Raw genomic sequence first — 13278 nt, forward strand, 5'->3', positions numbered from 1 at the left:
TTTTTGTTCCTCTGAGTGGTGCCTGGCTCATCCCCCTTTGGGGTTCCTCAGTGACAGCAGGAGGAAGCATTTTCCATCCTGGTCCCCTCAAGTCCCCTGCACACAGGAGACTGTGGCCTGAGATGGACTTCAGTTTCCTGAGCTCCTGTATCCTTCCAGGGATGTTGCCTGGAGTTTCTCCCATTTCCCACCTTTGAGAATCTCACTCCTGTCTGTAGGATCAGCAGAGAGGACTGGTCCACAGGGTCTCAACTTGGATCCAGTCCTTGGGGACTATGTTCTACTCTCACCCAGAAAACATGCATGGCAGGTTCACAACATTATGATCTCAAGTTTCTGGTCGTGAGGGCAAACAGCTGGCAGGGAGCAGCTACATGGTGGCTTTGGCATGGATTCTTCCTGTCACATCAACCTTTGCTAAAGGCATTCCAGCTCTGACACAGTCTCCACAGTGGTGCTCTCCAGGGGAAGGTCTTGATAGATGGAGAAAGCTCAGCAGAAGACATGAGTGAGTGATGCATGGGTTCAAATCCTGTAAGTAACACTACTTCCACACACTGACCCCAACCCTCTCTTTTTTTTTCCGGTGTTTTTTGTTTTTTCTTTCTTTATTTTTTTTCCTTTTATTTTATTTTACAATACCATTCAGTTCTACATAACAGCCACAGATTCCTCTGTTCTCCCCCTTCCTGCTCCCTCCCCCTCTCCCCAGCGCACCCCCCATTCCCACCACTTCCAGATCAAGGCCACCCCCGAGGACTGAGATAGACCTGATAGACTCAGTCCAGGCAGGTCCAGTCCCCTCCTCCCAGATCGAGCCAAGCCGTCCCTGCATAAGTCCCAGGTTTCAAACAGCCAACTCATGCGATGAGCCCAGGACCTGGTACCACTGCCTAGATGCCTCCCAAACAGATCAAGCCAATCAACTGTCTCACCTATTCAGAGGGCCTGATCCAGTTGGGGGCCCCTCAGCCTTTGGTTCATAGTTCATGTGTTTCCATTCATTTGGCTATTTGTCCCTGTGCTTTATCCAACCTTGGTTTCAACAATTCTCGCTCATATAAACCCTCCTCTTTCTTGCTAACATGAGTGGGAGCATTGAAGGGGGAGGTTCGAGGGAAAGAGAAGAGGAGATCCCAGCTGGATCAAGAACAGAGAGGGAGAACAAGGAATAGGAGACCATGGTAAGTGAAGACCACATGAGAAAAGGAATAAACAAAGTGCTAAAGAGGCCCACAGAAATCCACAAAGAGACTCCCACAAAAGACTGCTGGCAATGCCAACCCTCTCTTATTTAACAGAGTTTTAACATTAGAACTTTTATCTTGGGAAAAATCCTCAGGACTTGGCTGTTGTACAAGATTTTACTACAAAATACCGATTTATCTTCCACCCATGAAATGGAGATCAAGCCGGGCGGTGGTGGCGCACGCCTTTAATCCCAGCACTCGGGAGGCAGAGCCAGGCGGATCTCTGTGAGTTCGAGGCCAGCCTGGGCTACCAAGTGAGTCCCAGGAAAGGCGCAAAGCTACACAGAGAAACCCTGTCTCGAAAAACCAAAAAAAAAAAAAAAAAAAAAAAAGAAATGGAGATCAAAGATGCTGGCTCTTCTCATTTTAATTGGCCTCTAGAAACACTAGTGTTTGCAGTGAGGTCTCTGCCAGTTAAGTTATCCATGAAGTAAGTGGTCAGTAGACATTCTGTGAAACCAAAGAGTCTGGTTATGAGGAGTCCCAAGGGGTTGGTTCTCAGCATCAGTTCTTAAGGCGCTTAGGGACAAGAGTGTCACCAGCCTCACTGTGAACTCTGCTCTGTTCTCAGTCAACCTGCAATCATGTTCTCAGGCTGTGACAGAATACTGTGCTGCTGGGAGCCATGAACTTTCTAAATGAGTTCTACATGCTATATCATGATTTTTATACAACTACTGCTTTGTTTAAACACCAGTATTTTATTACAACTTCACTATAAATATACATTGTCATTAAATGAACTTGTTTTCAAAAATTAAATTATTTTTAGTTACATATTATATTTTGTGAACAAAACAGACTTGTATAAAGGAAAAAAAGATTTTTAATAGCAGACAGTAATTTAAAAACAGCATATAGGAAATAAATTAAATGTGCTGCTGGAGGGGCTGTCTCCAACTCTTTTAATGGCTTTTGGGACTACTCATAGTGGGCGCCTTGCCCAGCCTTAATCATGGGGAGGTTCTTAGTGTTACTGTAAATTGATATGCCATGTTTTATTGATACTCATGAGAGACCTGCCTTTCCTGGATGGAGACAAGAGGAGGGGATTGGGGGTTGGAAGCTGGGGGAGTCAGGGGAACTGGAAAAAGAAGATGGGGGGTGTGTGAGACAGGGATGTAAAATGTATAGTTGAATAAAATAAATAAATAAAAATGTGCTCCTGGTCTACTGAGAATTTCTTAGCTTTCTTTAATCCTGCCTTGGAAACATGTATGTCAGATTTCTGGAATGTGTCTTCAGCCAAGAATTTTGTTAACTCACATATGTTTACAGCTTGTATAAAGTAAAACAAGAAGGTGTGACTGTCCAGAGCAAGGTGGTTTTGTTCACTTCATCTGACGTCTGCCAAAAGAGCAAGTGACAAATCAGTTAAATAAAAAAGACATTTCTTATGAAGATGTCAAGGAACACCGACTCTTACATCCTCCATGGATGTCCCAATTTTTCAGTTAAGGTTTTTTTAAATTAAAGCCTTAAAAAATAAGATAGCTAAATCTCCTTCTGACTCACAGGATGCTGAGGAAACATTGGATTTTATTGTGTGTGTTCACAGGTTCATCTCTGCCCTTAAAGAGATAAATTAGTTCCTCCTCTGGGGTGTTCAGGACTTACTCACTCCTGCCCCCTGGTGGAGAGAGGCTTGGGTTGGGCTGTGGTCTGGGACTGGAAATTGGGCATATTGCTCACCCTGCCCCGCCTCTGATGACTGGCTCTGGGGAAGTCAGCTGCCATGTCAAGAGCAGTCTCTAGAGAGACCTAGGTAATCAGGGACAAAGGAGTCCTAGGGACAGCCAGCAGGAACCTGAGCCATTTCCAGCTGCCCTATGAGGAAGCCACATCTCACGTGACCCCAGCTCTCCTGAAGCCTTGAGAAAACACAGCTAGATGAAAACTGAACTGTGACCTGGGAGAGAGGTCCTGAGCCAGGATCACTCAGGGACTCTTGGGGTCACACACTGTGGGAAGTAATGAATGGCTGGTGTCTCCAGATGCTGAACTTGGCTGGTTTGAAACAAAGCAGCAGGTAACTGACAATCCCCCTGTGGAGTTCATAGGACTCTGAGCTGAATCCCCAGCTTTCAAAGAGGAGGAATTATCCTGCCTTTCCATCTGCCCGAAGCTATTGTAGGGCAGTATTCTTATCATTTTATTGCAATTTTAAGTGTTTTCGGAAAGTCTCAGTCCCCAGGCTGTGAGGTTTCCCCATGTCCCCAGTTTCACTTCTCCAGCTCCTGACCTGTGTCGGGTCCTTCTGCCCGGACACTGATGACAACTGTACTGTTCGCACCCCCATTGGATGCCGACATCCCTGAGAACCAACCAGCGTCGCCGCGGTCACGGGTTATAAAGTCCACGCAGCCCGCGGAAGTCAGACGCCCCAGATCTGAGATGGGGCGATGGTGCCGCGCACGCTGTTCACCTCCCGGCCTGCGCAACTGCCAGGGGTCCCCAGAGGAGGGCTGGGATCTCACCGCGCGCCGCCCCCAGGCTCACACCATAGTGTCGCGGCCCGGCCTCGGGGAGCCCCGGTACCTTGCTATTGGCTACGGGGACAACTCCTAGTTCCTGCGCTTCCATGGCAAAGCGGAAACTCTGAGAGCCAGGCCGCCGGTTCAGTGGGTAGAGCAGGAGGGGCCAGAGTACTGGGAGCGCCAGACCCGGATATTCAAGGAACACACACAGAATTTCCGAACGTGACTTCGGAACCTGCTCCACCTCTACCACCAGAGTCGGGACGGTGAGTGTGTCCCCAATCGGAGGTCACGACCCCTCACCATCCCACGGACGGCCCGAATCTCCCCTGGCCCCAGTGTTCGAGCATCCGCAGGAGGCCGCGGGATGCGCTGTGAGAGTCTGAGTTTTGCCTTAGGTTTGGGGGCTGTTCCTGCGGGTGGGCCGGGCTGAGTCCCAGGCGGGGCACACTATCCAGGGCATGCATGGCTGCCCAAGAGTTATAAGAGCCAGAGGACATGGGTCCGATTAAAGTCCCAGGTCATGTCGTGGCTCTTACAGCATTTTCTTTAATAAAGACCCAGGGTGGTGCCCAGCACTAGTTGTCCATATGCACATTATCAGTTTGTCTCTCAACCCTAATTGGCTTCTTCTCTGTGGACACCAATGATGCACTCACAATTCTCATACCTATTGGACACCTTGTTTCTAGAGGCGCCAGTCAGCGACAAGGAGGCTCAAAAGTTCCACAGTCAACAGGAACATCGTCCACAAGCCCCACGAGTGAGGACCATGTCTTCTGCTTCTTCGCTCACGCTGCTGGCCACAGTTCTGATCCAGACCCAGGCTAGTGAGTGAGGGGTGGGGAGCGAAAGGGACTCTGCGGGAAGGAGCAGGGCGCCGGGTGGGGGCGGTACCCCGTCAGCGCACCTTAGCTGCCCTGGCCTGTGTCTCCCCTGCCTTTACCGAGATCCCTGGCCCGGAAGTAAGTTCCGGGGTCTCACTGCGCGCCGCCCCCAGGCTCGCACTCGCTGCGGTATTTCCACACCATCGTGTCCCGGCCCGGCCTCGGGGAGCCCCGGTACATCGTCGTCGGCTACGTGGACGACACGCAGATCGTGCGCTTCGACAGCGACGCGGAGACTCCGAGGGTAGAACCGCGGGCGCCGTGGGTGGAGCAGGAGGGGCCGGAGTATTGGGAGGAGGAGACACGGAAAGCCAGGAACACAGGGAAGAACTTCAAATTAAACCTTAAGACCCTGCTCCGCTACTACAACCAGAGTGAAAATGGTGAGTGACCGCGGCCCCGATCACAGACTCGACCCTTCTGTGATCGAGGCCCCTGGGATGCGCCTGGGTCATCCAGGTCTGCTGGGTGGAAGTTTCATTCAAACACCTGCCAAGATCCTCAAACGGGAAACACCCGAAGAGTTTGATTTGGGTTTCCATTGTGAAGTTTTTTTTTTCTGAAAGGTCGGGTTATGGAAGACAGTTATGGGCAGGGTGGCTGCAAGGTGGCGCTGACCACCGTGTCCCCCACAGACCCTCACACTCTGCAGTGGATGTACGGCTGCGAACTGGGGCCCGACGGCCGCCTGCTCCGCGGGTACTGTCAGGAGGCCTACGATGGCCTGGATTACATCGCCCTGAACGACGACCTACACTCCTGGACCACAAACGACTTGGCCTCACAGCTCTCTAAGCGCAATTTAGAGAACATGGGCGAGGCCGACCACCAGAGGGCGTACCTGCAGAGCATGTGCATAGAGTCGCTGAAGAAATACTTGGAGTTGGGGAAAGCCACCCTGCTGCACTCAGGTACCTAGTGATCCCTCCCTGCTTTTTCTGGTAGAGTGGAGGAAAGGCTTGGGGGCACTTTCTAGGAAGAACGCTGTCCAGCAGGCACTGGGCTGAGGAATAAGGAGAGGGAGAGTCCAGGTTGCTGTTCCCATAGAGAGACTAATTCTTTTACAGAAGGTCAGCCTTGACTATGGCCCTGGACACACGGGGGATTTTTTCTCAGGCCTCCTTCTGTGGCACACACTCAGGGTCTCTGGAGTCTGACTCCAGCTTTTCTGAGTCTCCTGGCCCTCACTCAGCTCAGGACCAGAAGCCCTTCCCCTCCATCAGTCTGCAGAGCCCTGAGGCCTCCTACCCCATACTGTCACACTCACATCCTAGAGCACCCCAAAGAACAGATACCCCAGTGCCTGTGTGTACTCTAGCTGGGGTCTATTAATATATGGACACCCTAATCCCACCCCAGTGATCCTGTCCATTCCAAGAATGGCCACATAAACACTGCTGAGTCCCCAGAAGAAAGCAAGATGCCTCATCTTCCCAAATCTTTCCCTCAGAGCCCCCAAAGACACATGTGACCCATCACCCCATCCGTAATGGAAAAGTCACCCTGAGGTGCTGGGCCCTGGGCTTCTACCCTGCTGAGATCTCCCTGACCTGGCAGTTGGATGGGGAAGACTTGATTCAGGAAATGGAACTTGTGGAGACCAGGCCTTCTGGGGATGGAACCTTCCAGAAGTGGGCAGCTGTGGTGGTACCTTCTGGGGAGGAGAAGAGATACACATGCCATGTGGTCCATGAGGGCCTGACTGAGCTGCAAATCCTGAGATGGGGTAAGAGGGATATGTGTACAGAGCTGGGCTCAGGAAAAGCTGTAGCCTTCTGCAGACCCTGAGGTCAGGGCTGAGAGATGGTCATGAACCTCACCTTCCCTTCCTGTCCTTCCCTTTCCAGAGCCTCCTCAGTCCACTGTCTCCATCATGGCAATCATTGCTGTTCTGGTTCTCCTTGGAGCTGTGACCATCATTGGAGCTGTGGCGGCCTTTGTGAGGATGAGGAGGAGAAACACAGGTAGGAAAGGGCAGGTCTGGTTCTCTCTCAGCCCCTTTTAGAAGTGTGCTCTGCCTCACTAATGGGAAACATCCACACGCCTCATTGTTCCTGTCTCTGACCTTCGTCTGCTGTCTGTTCTGGAAACTTCCTAGGGTCGGGGTCTTCCCTGGTCTCTCACAGCTTTTCTTCTCACAGGTGGAAAAGGAGGCTATGCTCATGCTGGAGGTAAGTGTGGAGAACAGGATTGTCCCTGGGGCCCCTGGGGTGGAGCTGGAGCTGGTCAAGAGCCCAGCCAGCCCATAATTACTCCTCCAGGCCCATCCTCTCAGTTTCCTGAGTGTGCCTCATTATTTCTTCTTCAGCAGGCAGTGACAGTACCCAGAGTTCCATGTTATTTCTGGAGACTTCAAAAGGTGACAGCCTAGGGGGCTTGGGATTGGGGCTGAGGTAAAGGGGACAGGGCTGGGTCCCAGAGCTTCGCAGATTTAGACATTTTAATGAGTCATGGTGGGACTCTGAGATGGCTTTATACTGACTATTCACGAATCTTATTCTAAAGCTTCATGAAAATGCCTCAAGCGACTGAGGAAGAAGTTATGATTCAAGAAGGACCAAACATCTTATGGTGTTGCTTTCTCCTGCAAGGACAATAAAGATCTTGGGAGTCCACCCCTGCTTACCAGGATGCTGACCTTTCAGGAACCAACCTTCCAGTTCCCAAAAGAACATCTCCATCCTGCCTCCTCCCTGCTGCCTGCATTGCAGCTCCTGACTCCCCACTGAAAATAAAAATCTGAGTCCTCGCTGGGCCTTTCCTGCTGTGTCTGTCTGTGCCAAATGGAAACTCAGTTTCCAGCAATGTAGTGCAGCAGTGTCCTGCGGTGACAGTGACATTGCACAGATGATCGTGTGCTGAGTTGTGACACTTTCATTATTGCAGGGAGACCACACTGTGAGCCACCGTTCTTCTCACGATAATGGTTTTCTTTAAAAGGGGGGAGGGTCTGAAGAGTGTCATGAACAGTCACAGCACTTGGTTCAACTCTGTTGTGTATTTATCGTTAGCCATCTAGTGTCTCTACTGCCAACACAGGCATTAAAAGGACCAGGGTGCCAGGTGGCTGGAGAGAGAGCTCAGTGGTGGAGTGCTGCTCTTCCAGGGGACCTGAGTTCAACTCCAGCACCTGCTAAAGTGGTTCACAACTACTGTAACCACAGCTCCACGGGACTTGATACTCTCTTCTGGGCTTTGTGGACACTTACACTCATATATGTACACACACATACATTATTAGAAATAATAACAAATCCTTAAAAAATAAAAGAGTTTGGATGGGCAGATGATTTTTGTCTTTGTAAAGTTTCAGATGGCATCTGTGATTTCTTCACAGCCTCCTAGCAGTTTACATTGTTTTGTGTTAATCAACTGTCTTGGTGTCTTTTCTATTGTTGTGATAAGATACCATGGCCAAGGCAACATATAGAAGAGAGAGTTTACTGGGGAAGGGGGCGGGGTTAGAGTCCATGACCATCATGGCAGGGCACAGGGCAGCAGGCAATCAGGCATAGTGCTCCAGCAGAAGCTGAGAGATCACATCCTGATCCACAAGCATGAGACAGGAAATGCCAACTAAAAGTGCCCCACTGGGCTTTTGAAACCTTGAAGTCTGCCCTGTGACAGATCAGCCCCCACCATTATTTACCCCAGGGACTCTTGAGGAATGAGGGATAAGAGAGTTAGTTAGAAATAGAGGGGTAGATTAACAGAGAGAAACACAGGATAGACTCGAGTGAGTCTGGATCCTTATCCACCAGCCCAGAACATTATTCCAAAGGTCTATTTATAACAATGCCGAGAGGAGGAGCAAAAGACCTCCCCCTTCCTAGTTACAGTCAAGTGTAGACCCTTACAAACACCTGAATCTCAGGCCCGAGGTCCAATCAACCTCTTATGCAGTCCTGCTGGGTGCAGCCACTAGGAAGCCTACATGGGCTCCAGCAGTGCCCCAGTGACACACCCCTTCTAATGTGGCCACTCCTCCTCACCTCAAAGAGTTCCACCAACTTCAGACCAGGCATTCAAACATACCTGCACATCAGTGGTGTAAGACAATGTCCACTATTCAACCTGGGCCTCTAGTCACACTGTATGGCCCTCCCATCATAGGAGAACTTGTGTATCACACACCCCATGCTGTACCATGAGCTACGTAGGAGCCTCTCTTCACCTCCTTGTCTCCCTCTCTGTGATTTGCTCCTCAGCCCTAAATCCTCCAATGTCATCAGGTTTTTTGTTTTTTGTTTTTTTTTTTAAATCATTTCACTCTTAGTACTCCTGTCCTGTGTGGATCCAGCACTGATTCCTAGGTCCCCTGACAGAGCCCTGAGTGTTCTTCCTCCACCTCCTTCACAGTGCTCTTAAAGCCTATGTCTCAGCCTCTCCTCATCCCTTACACTCGTCCCCCATCCTCAGGATGTCTGAGCTCAGGCCACACTTCTTGAAATGCTGAGTCTAGTTAGAGTCTGTGGGTATCAACCTTGTACTCGACCAGGAACCTGTGGACTGGAGTGGTTAATGAAGACCAAACAAATGATTAGAAGTGTTTATGTGCTAAGCCCTTCATACCATGTTCATACAGATTCTCCAATGTGGCATGTAAGTGAATCTTTGTAGTACAGAAGATAACCTTGCTCCTATCCTTCCCCATTGTCCCCGTGACACCCTATTAGGTCCTCAGGTTGTGATGTAGAGGGCACCAGGGCCATCACTCCCACTTCCTGTGTTCCTCCATCTGTATAAGCGGCTGCTCAGCCTTAGACCTTCATGAACTGTCCACCATTAACAGTTTTGATGTTTTCTGTTTTCCCTCCTGGCACCGCTGCTCTGTATGGATCCAGCCACGTGTTTCCTAGTTCCCCTGACTGGGTCTTGAGTGTCCTTCCTGCACCTCCTTCAGATGCTCCATGAGCCTGTGTACGTGGTTGGCATGGAGATGCAGACTGGTCAGGTCCCTGTGCTGCCCCGTCCACTGTGAATCCTGCCCACTGATGCCTCCCGCAGTGTAAGCAGAGCCCTGTGCAGTTCTTCTTGTCGGGTCAGCTCTGCCCGAGTCCTGGAAACCCAAGGCAGCCTGGAGCACAGAGCTGTGTGTCAAATGCTGCCTTCCTCCACCCCAGTCCTCCCAGCAGAGACCCACCTTCTTCAGTTTTGCTGTGTGGAGTATTCTTAAGCATCTTAGCAGAAACATCCAAGCGTCACAGGTGGCAAGTCCACAGATAGCACCCATGCAACATTCAAAGACACCACCCCTGTTAGAGGAAAGCATTTTGTATGAACTGAAGCAGCCTCTTCTATGAAATAGCATATTTACTTTAAAGAATGTATGACAGGGATAGGCTGGGGTGAACCTTGCCTATCATGGGCAGAGCACTTGCCTACCATTTGTGAGGTTTGGGTCCATTCCAAGCCAGAAAAAGGAGATGCTAAATGATGTAGATGCCTTCTTGGTTATGGACCTGATATAAATATATTAGCAAACATTTTCACAAAGTTGAGCAAGAACCTATCACATTAGCTTTTTACTAAAGATTCATTTTTGTTTTATGTGTATCATTGTTTTGCCTGCACATATGTATGTGCACTCTGTGTGTGCTGTGCCTGTGGAGTCAGAGTCCTTGAAACTGAAGTGCTGGTTATGACCCACCAAACCCAGGTCCTCTGCAAGAGCAGTAAGTGATCTTAGCTCCTCAGCCACCTCTGCAGCCCACCAGCCTTTATTCATTGGAAAAACGTCTTTTCTGAGCATTTAAACTTCCTTGGGAAATCTGCGGAAACTTAGAAACCTATCACCTTTTTCTTTTATTTCTCTTTGTTTATTTGTTTTTCTCAGGGGGCAGGGCTGAAAGGATGGTTAGTATGTAAATTACCTCCACTGTCTGTATCACTCTGGGCATTCTGGTTTCCTAATCTCCACTGCAACTCCCCACTAAGCTCTGTCTGCAGCTCTCTGGGGCTTTTCCAGTCCAAAGTTCCTCACTCTTCCACATTCTTCCTACAACCAGTTCCAAGGGCCTAAGAACCACATGGACAGGTTTATCACAGCACTGGCCTGGTATTAAATGTCTGCATTGCTAGTTTTCTCCTTGCTGTTAGCAGATACCCAACAAGAAGACTTAAGAGAAGAAAGGCTGATTTTGCCCAGTCCCAGGAGAAACAGCTCACCAGGGAGGGGACAGCATGGTGGCAGGTACAGGAGGTGACTGGTACATCGCAGTTACCATCAGGAACTCGGGGGGTTGAGTTCTTTGCCCAGCTTGCTCTTTCTCCTCTGACCACTGCTTGTGGAAAGATGCCACACCTATTCCCACCTCAAGAACCTAATCTGGAGCCTCTCTCACAGACAGAAGATTTGTGTCCTAGGTGATTACAGACCCCACCGCCCCCTTCATCCTCTCTTCTTGTCAAGGTACCTCTTTCCCCTGCTCCTCCTACTAGAGGTATGCCCTTTGACCCTGCTTGGTTTTCTCCTTTCCCAGGAGGAACATCAATTTGAGACCAGTTCAGGCTACAGTCCAAGAGCCTGTTTCAAACATTAATTATTAATTAATTATATAGATTAAGCCTCCTTAATGATCCATTATTACAGACTATATTGAGATAGACCCCATAGTGTTTTTTTTCAAATGAACTTTCTCTCTCTCTCTCTCTCTCTCTCTCTCTCTCTCTCTCTCTCTCTCTCTCTCTCCCCCCTCCCTCCCTCCCTCCCTCCCTCCCTCCCTCCCTCCCTCCCTCCCACCTCTGTTTTGTAATTTTTTTTTGTTTTATGTACACAGGGATATTTTACCCACATGAAGACAAGTCTATCACATGCCTGTACTGCCCAGGGATGCCAGAAGAGGGAGTCAGACGTCCTGGAACTGGATGACAGGCAGTTGTGAGCTGCTGCAAGTTCTCTCAGTGGCTGAGGTCTCTCTGCAGCCTCAGAGCCAGTGGTTTTCACAGAGCAGAACACAAACATTCAATGATAGAATCACCTTGTAATTAACCACCTAGTAACTACCACTTGGGTAGTTAGAGTATAATATCTAAGTTCACAGGAAACAAAGTATTAAAAAGACTCCTCCCACAGACTGGGGAGGTGGCTCAGCTGTCAAGAGCACATATCCAGATCTTACAAAGAACCTGGGGTTGGTTCCCAGCGCTCACATGGCGCTCACACTCACCTATAACTCCAGCTCCAGGAAATCTGTCCTCCTCGTGCACTGCATCCTATACTCACACACAAAACCACACGAACATAATTTAAAAATAAATTAAATGAGCTAAAACTTACACAGACTCTGCACCAAGACTCAGAGAAACGATGTACCCAAGAGGCATGAGTGGCAGACAACATGGGTCTGGTTAAAATCCCAAGTCCTGTCATGGCTCTGACTGCATTTTCTTTAATAAAGATGCCGGGTTAGTTCCCAGCACTGGTGTCATATGCACAGTATGGCTTTGTCTCTCAGCCCTGATCTGTTTCTTACTTTCTTACTGCACACAAGTAACGCACTCAGAATTCTCATTCCTGTAGGACACCTAGTTTCTGGAGAAGCCTTCGACCACAGAGTTTCCAAGTCCAGCAGTCAACAGGAACAAAGTCCACATTCATCACAGACCCCAGAGTGAGCACTGTGCCCACTGTGGCTTTGGTCCAGCTGCTGGCTAGTGCCTTAGTTCTGACCCAGAACCCAGCTGAGAGTAAAGGGGTGGGGAGGGAAAAGGACTCTGAGGGAAGGAGCAGGGCGCCACGAGGGTGCAGTACCCTGTCACGTTATCATAGTGGCCCAGACCTCTCAGGTCTCCATCTCCCCCCTTCTCCTCTGTGTCGGCCCCCCCCCTCCCCCCCCCCCACCTTCACCTGGGACTCTGGGGACTCTGGGCATTCGCTGCAGTATTTCCACACTGCCCTGTCCTGGACCCTCCTCCGGGAGTCCGGGTCCATAGCTACACAGATGACATGTAGAGCTTGCGCTTCCACAGAGACTCGGAGAATGGAGTTGCAAGCGCCATGAGTTGAGCAGGAGGAGCTCAAGTGTTGGGTGGTGGGGTAAAAAACCAGGAACACCTAGGTGCACACCCATGCCAGTCTCTGGGTCTGTATGTTGACAAGCACCTTACTATAAAGTGAAAATGTTGGAAAGGTTCATAAACTTATGATGGAGGTGATGGGAACATGATTCTCAGAGGTCAGAGGCTCCAGGGGAATTTTTCTGGTAGGACAGACCTCCAGACTGGCTTTGGTTCATTCCCTGCCTACCTCCTTCCCCATGCTTCCTGACCCAAACCTGGTGTGCACTCACAATTCTGAAAGCTTGCTGGGGACCAGGGCTTCCCTGGTCTCTCACAGGTTTTCTTCTCACAGGTGGAGAAGGAGGCTATGCTCCTGCTGCAGGTCAGTATGTGAGGAAGAATTGTCTCTGAGGGTCTTGGGTGGAAGCTGAGCAGATAGTTTCTCCTCTAGCCCCATCTGTCAGTCTCTGGATTGTGTCTGGTCATTTCTTCTGCAGGCAGGGACAGTGCCTACAGCTCTGACTTGTACATGGAGGCTTGAAAAGGTGACATTGTAGAGCCTGGGATTGGGGCTGAGACAAGAGGAGAGGACTGGGTCCCAGGGCCTCTGGTACTTAGACCTCTCAGTGAGTGGTGGGCCTTTGAGAGGTCTTTCTATTGACT

At 49.8% G+C, this 13278-nt stretch overlaps 1 protein-coding gene across 11 annotated transcripts in view; it reads left to right on the forward strand.

Annotated features, from left to right (window-relative positions):
• LOC102924859 (H-2 class I histocompatibility antigen, D-37 alpha chain-like) overlaps window positions 1-7363 on the forward strand; it is a 66033-nt gene extending 58670 nt beyond the window's left edge. For 3 of the 11 annotated variants that reach the window (XM_076558107.1, XM_076558101.1, XM_076558112.1), the window contains 3 exons: window positions 6756-6785; window positions 6923-6973; window positions 7120-7363. In XM_076558107.1, coding sequence (XP_076414222.1) covers window positions 6756-6785; window positions 6923-6973; window positions 7120-7127 — 89 coding nt within the window. In that variant the 3' untranslated portion in view covers window positions 7128-7363. Of the gene's footprint in view, window positions 1-3475; window positions 4102-4419; window positions 4558-4727; window positions 4998-5249; window positions 5526-6064; window positions 6341-6461; window positions 6579-6755; window positions 6786-6922; window positions 6974-7119 lie in introns of those variants that run through there. The other 8 variants (XM_076558108.1, XM_076558102.1, XM_042266640.2 and 5 more) reach the window with 7 other exon arrangements.
• The last annotated feature ends 5915 nt before the right edge of the window (window positions 7364-13278 follow it).

This window comes from Peromyscus maniculatus, chromosome 21 (assembly GCF_049852395.1).
Source record: "Peromyscus maniculatus bairdii isolate BWxNUB_F1_BW_parent chromosome 21, HU_Pman_BW_mat_3.1, whole genome shotgun sequence".
Classification (NCBI taxonomy): domain Eukaryota; kingdom Metazoa; phylum Chordata; class Mammalia; order Rodentia; family Cricetidae; genus Peromyscus; species Peromyscus maniculatus.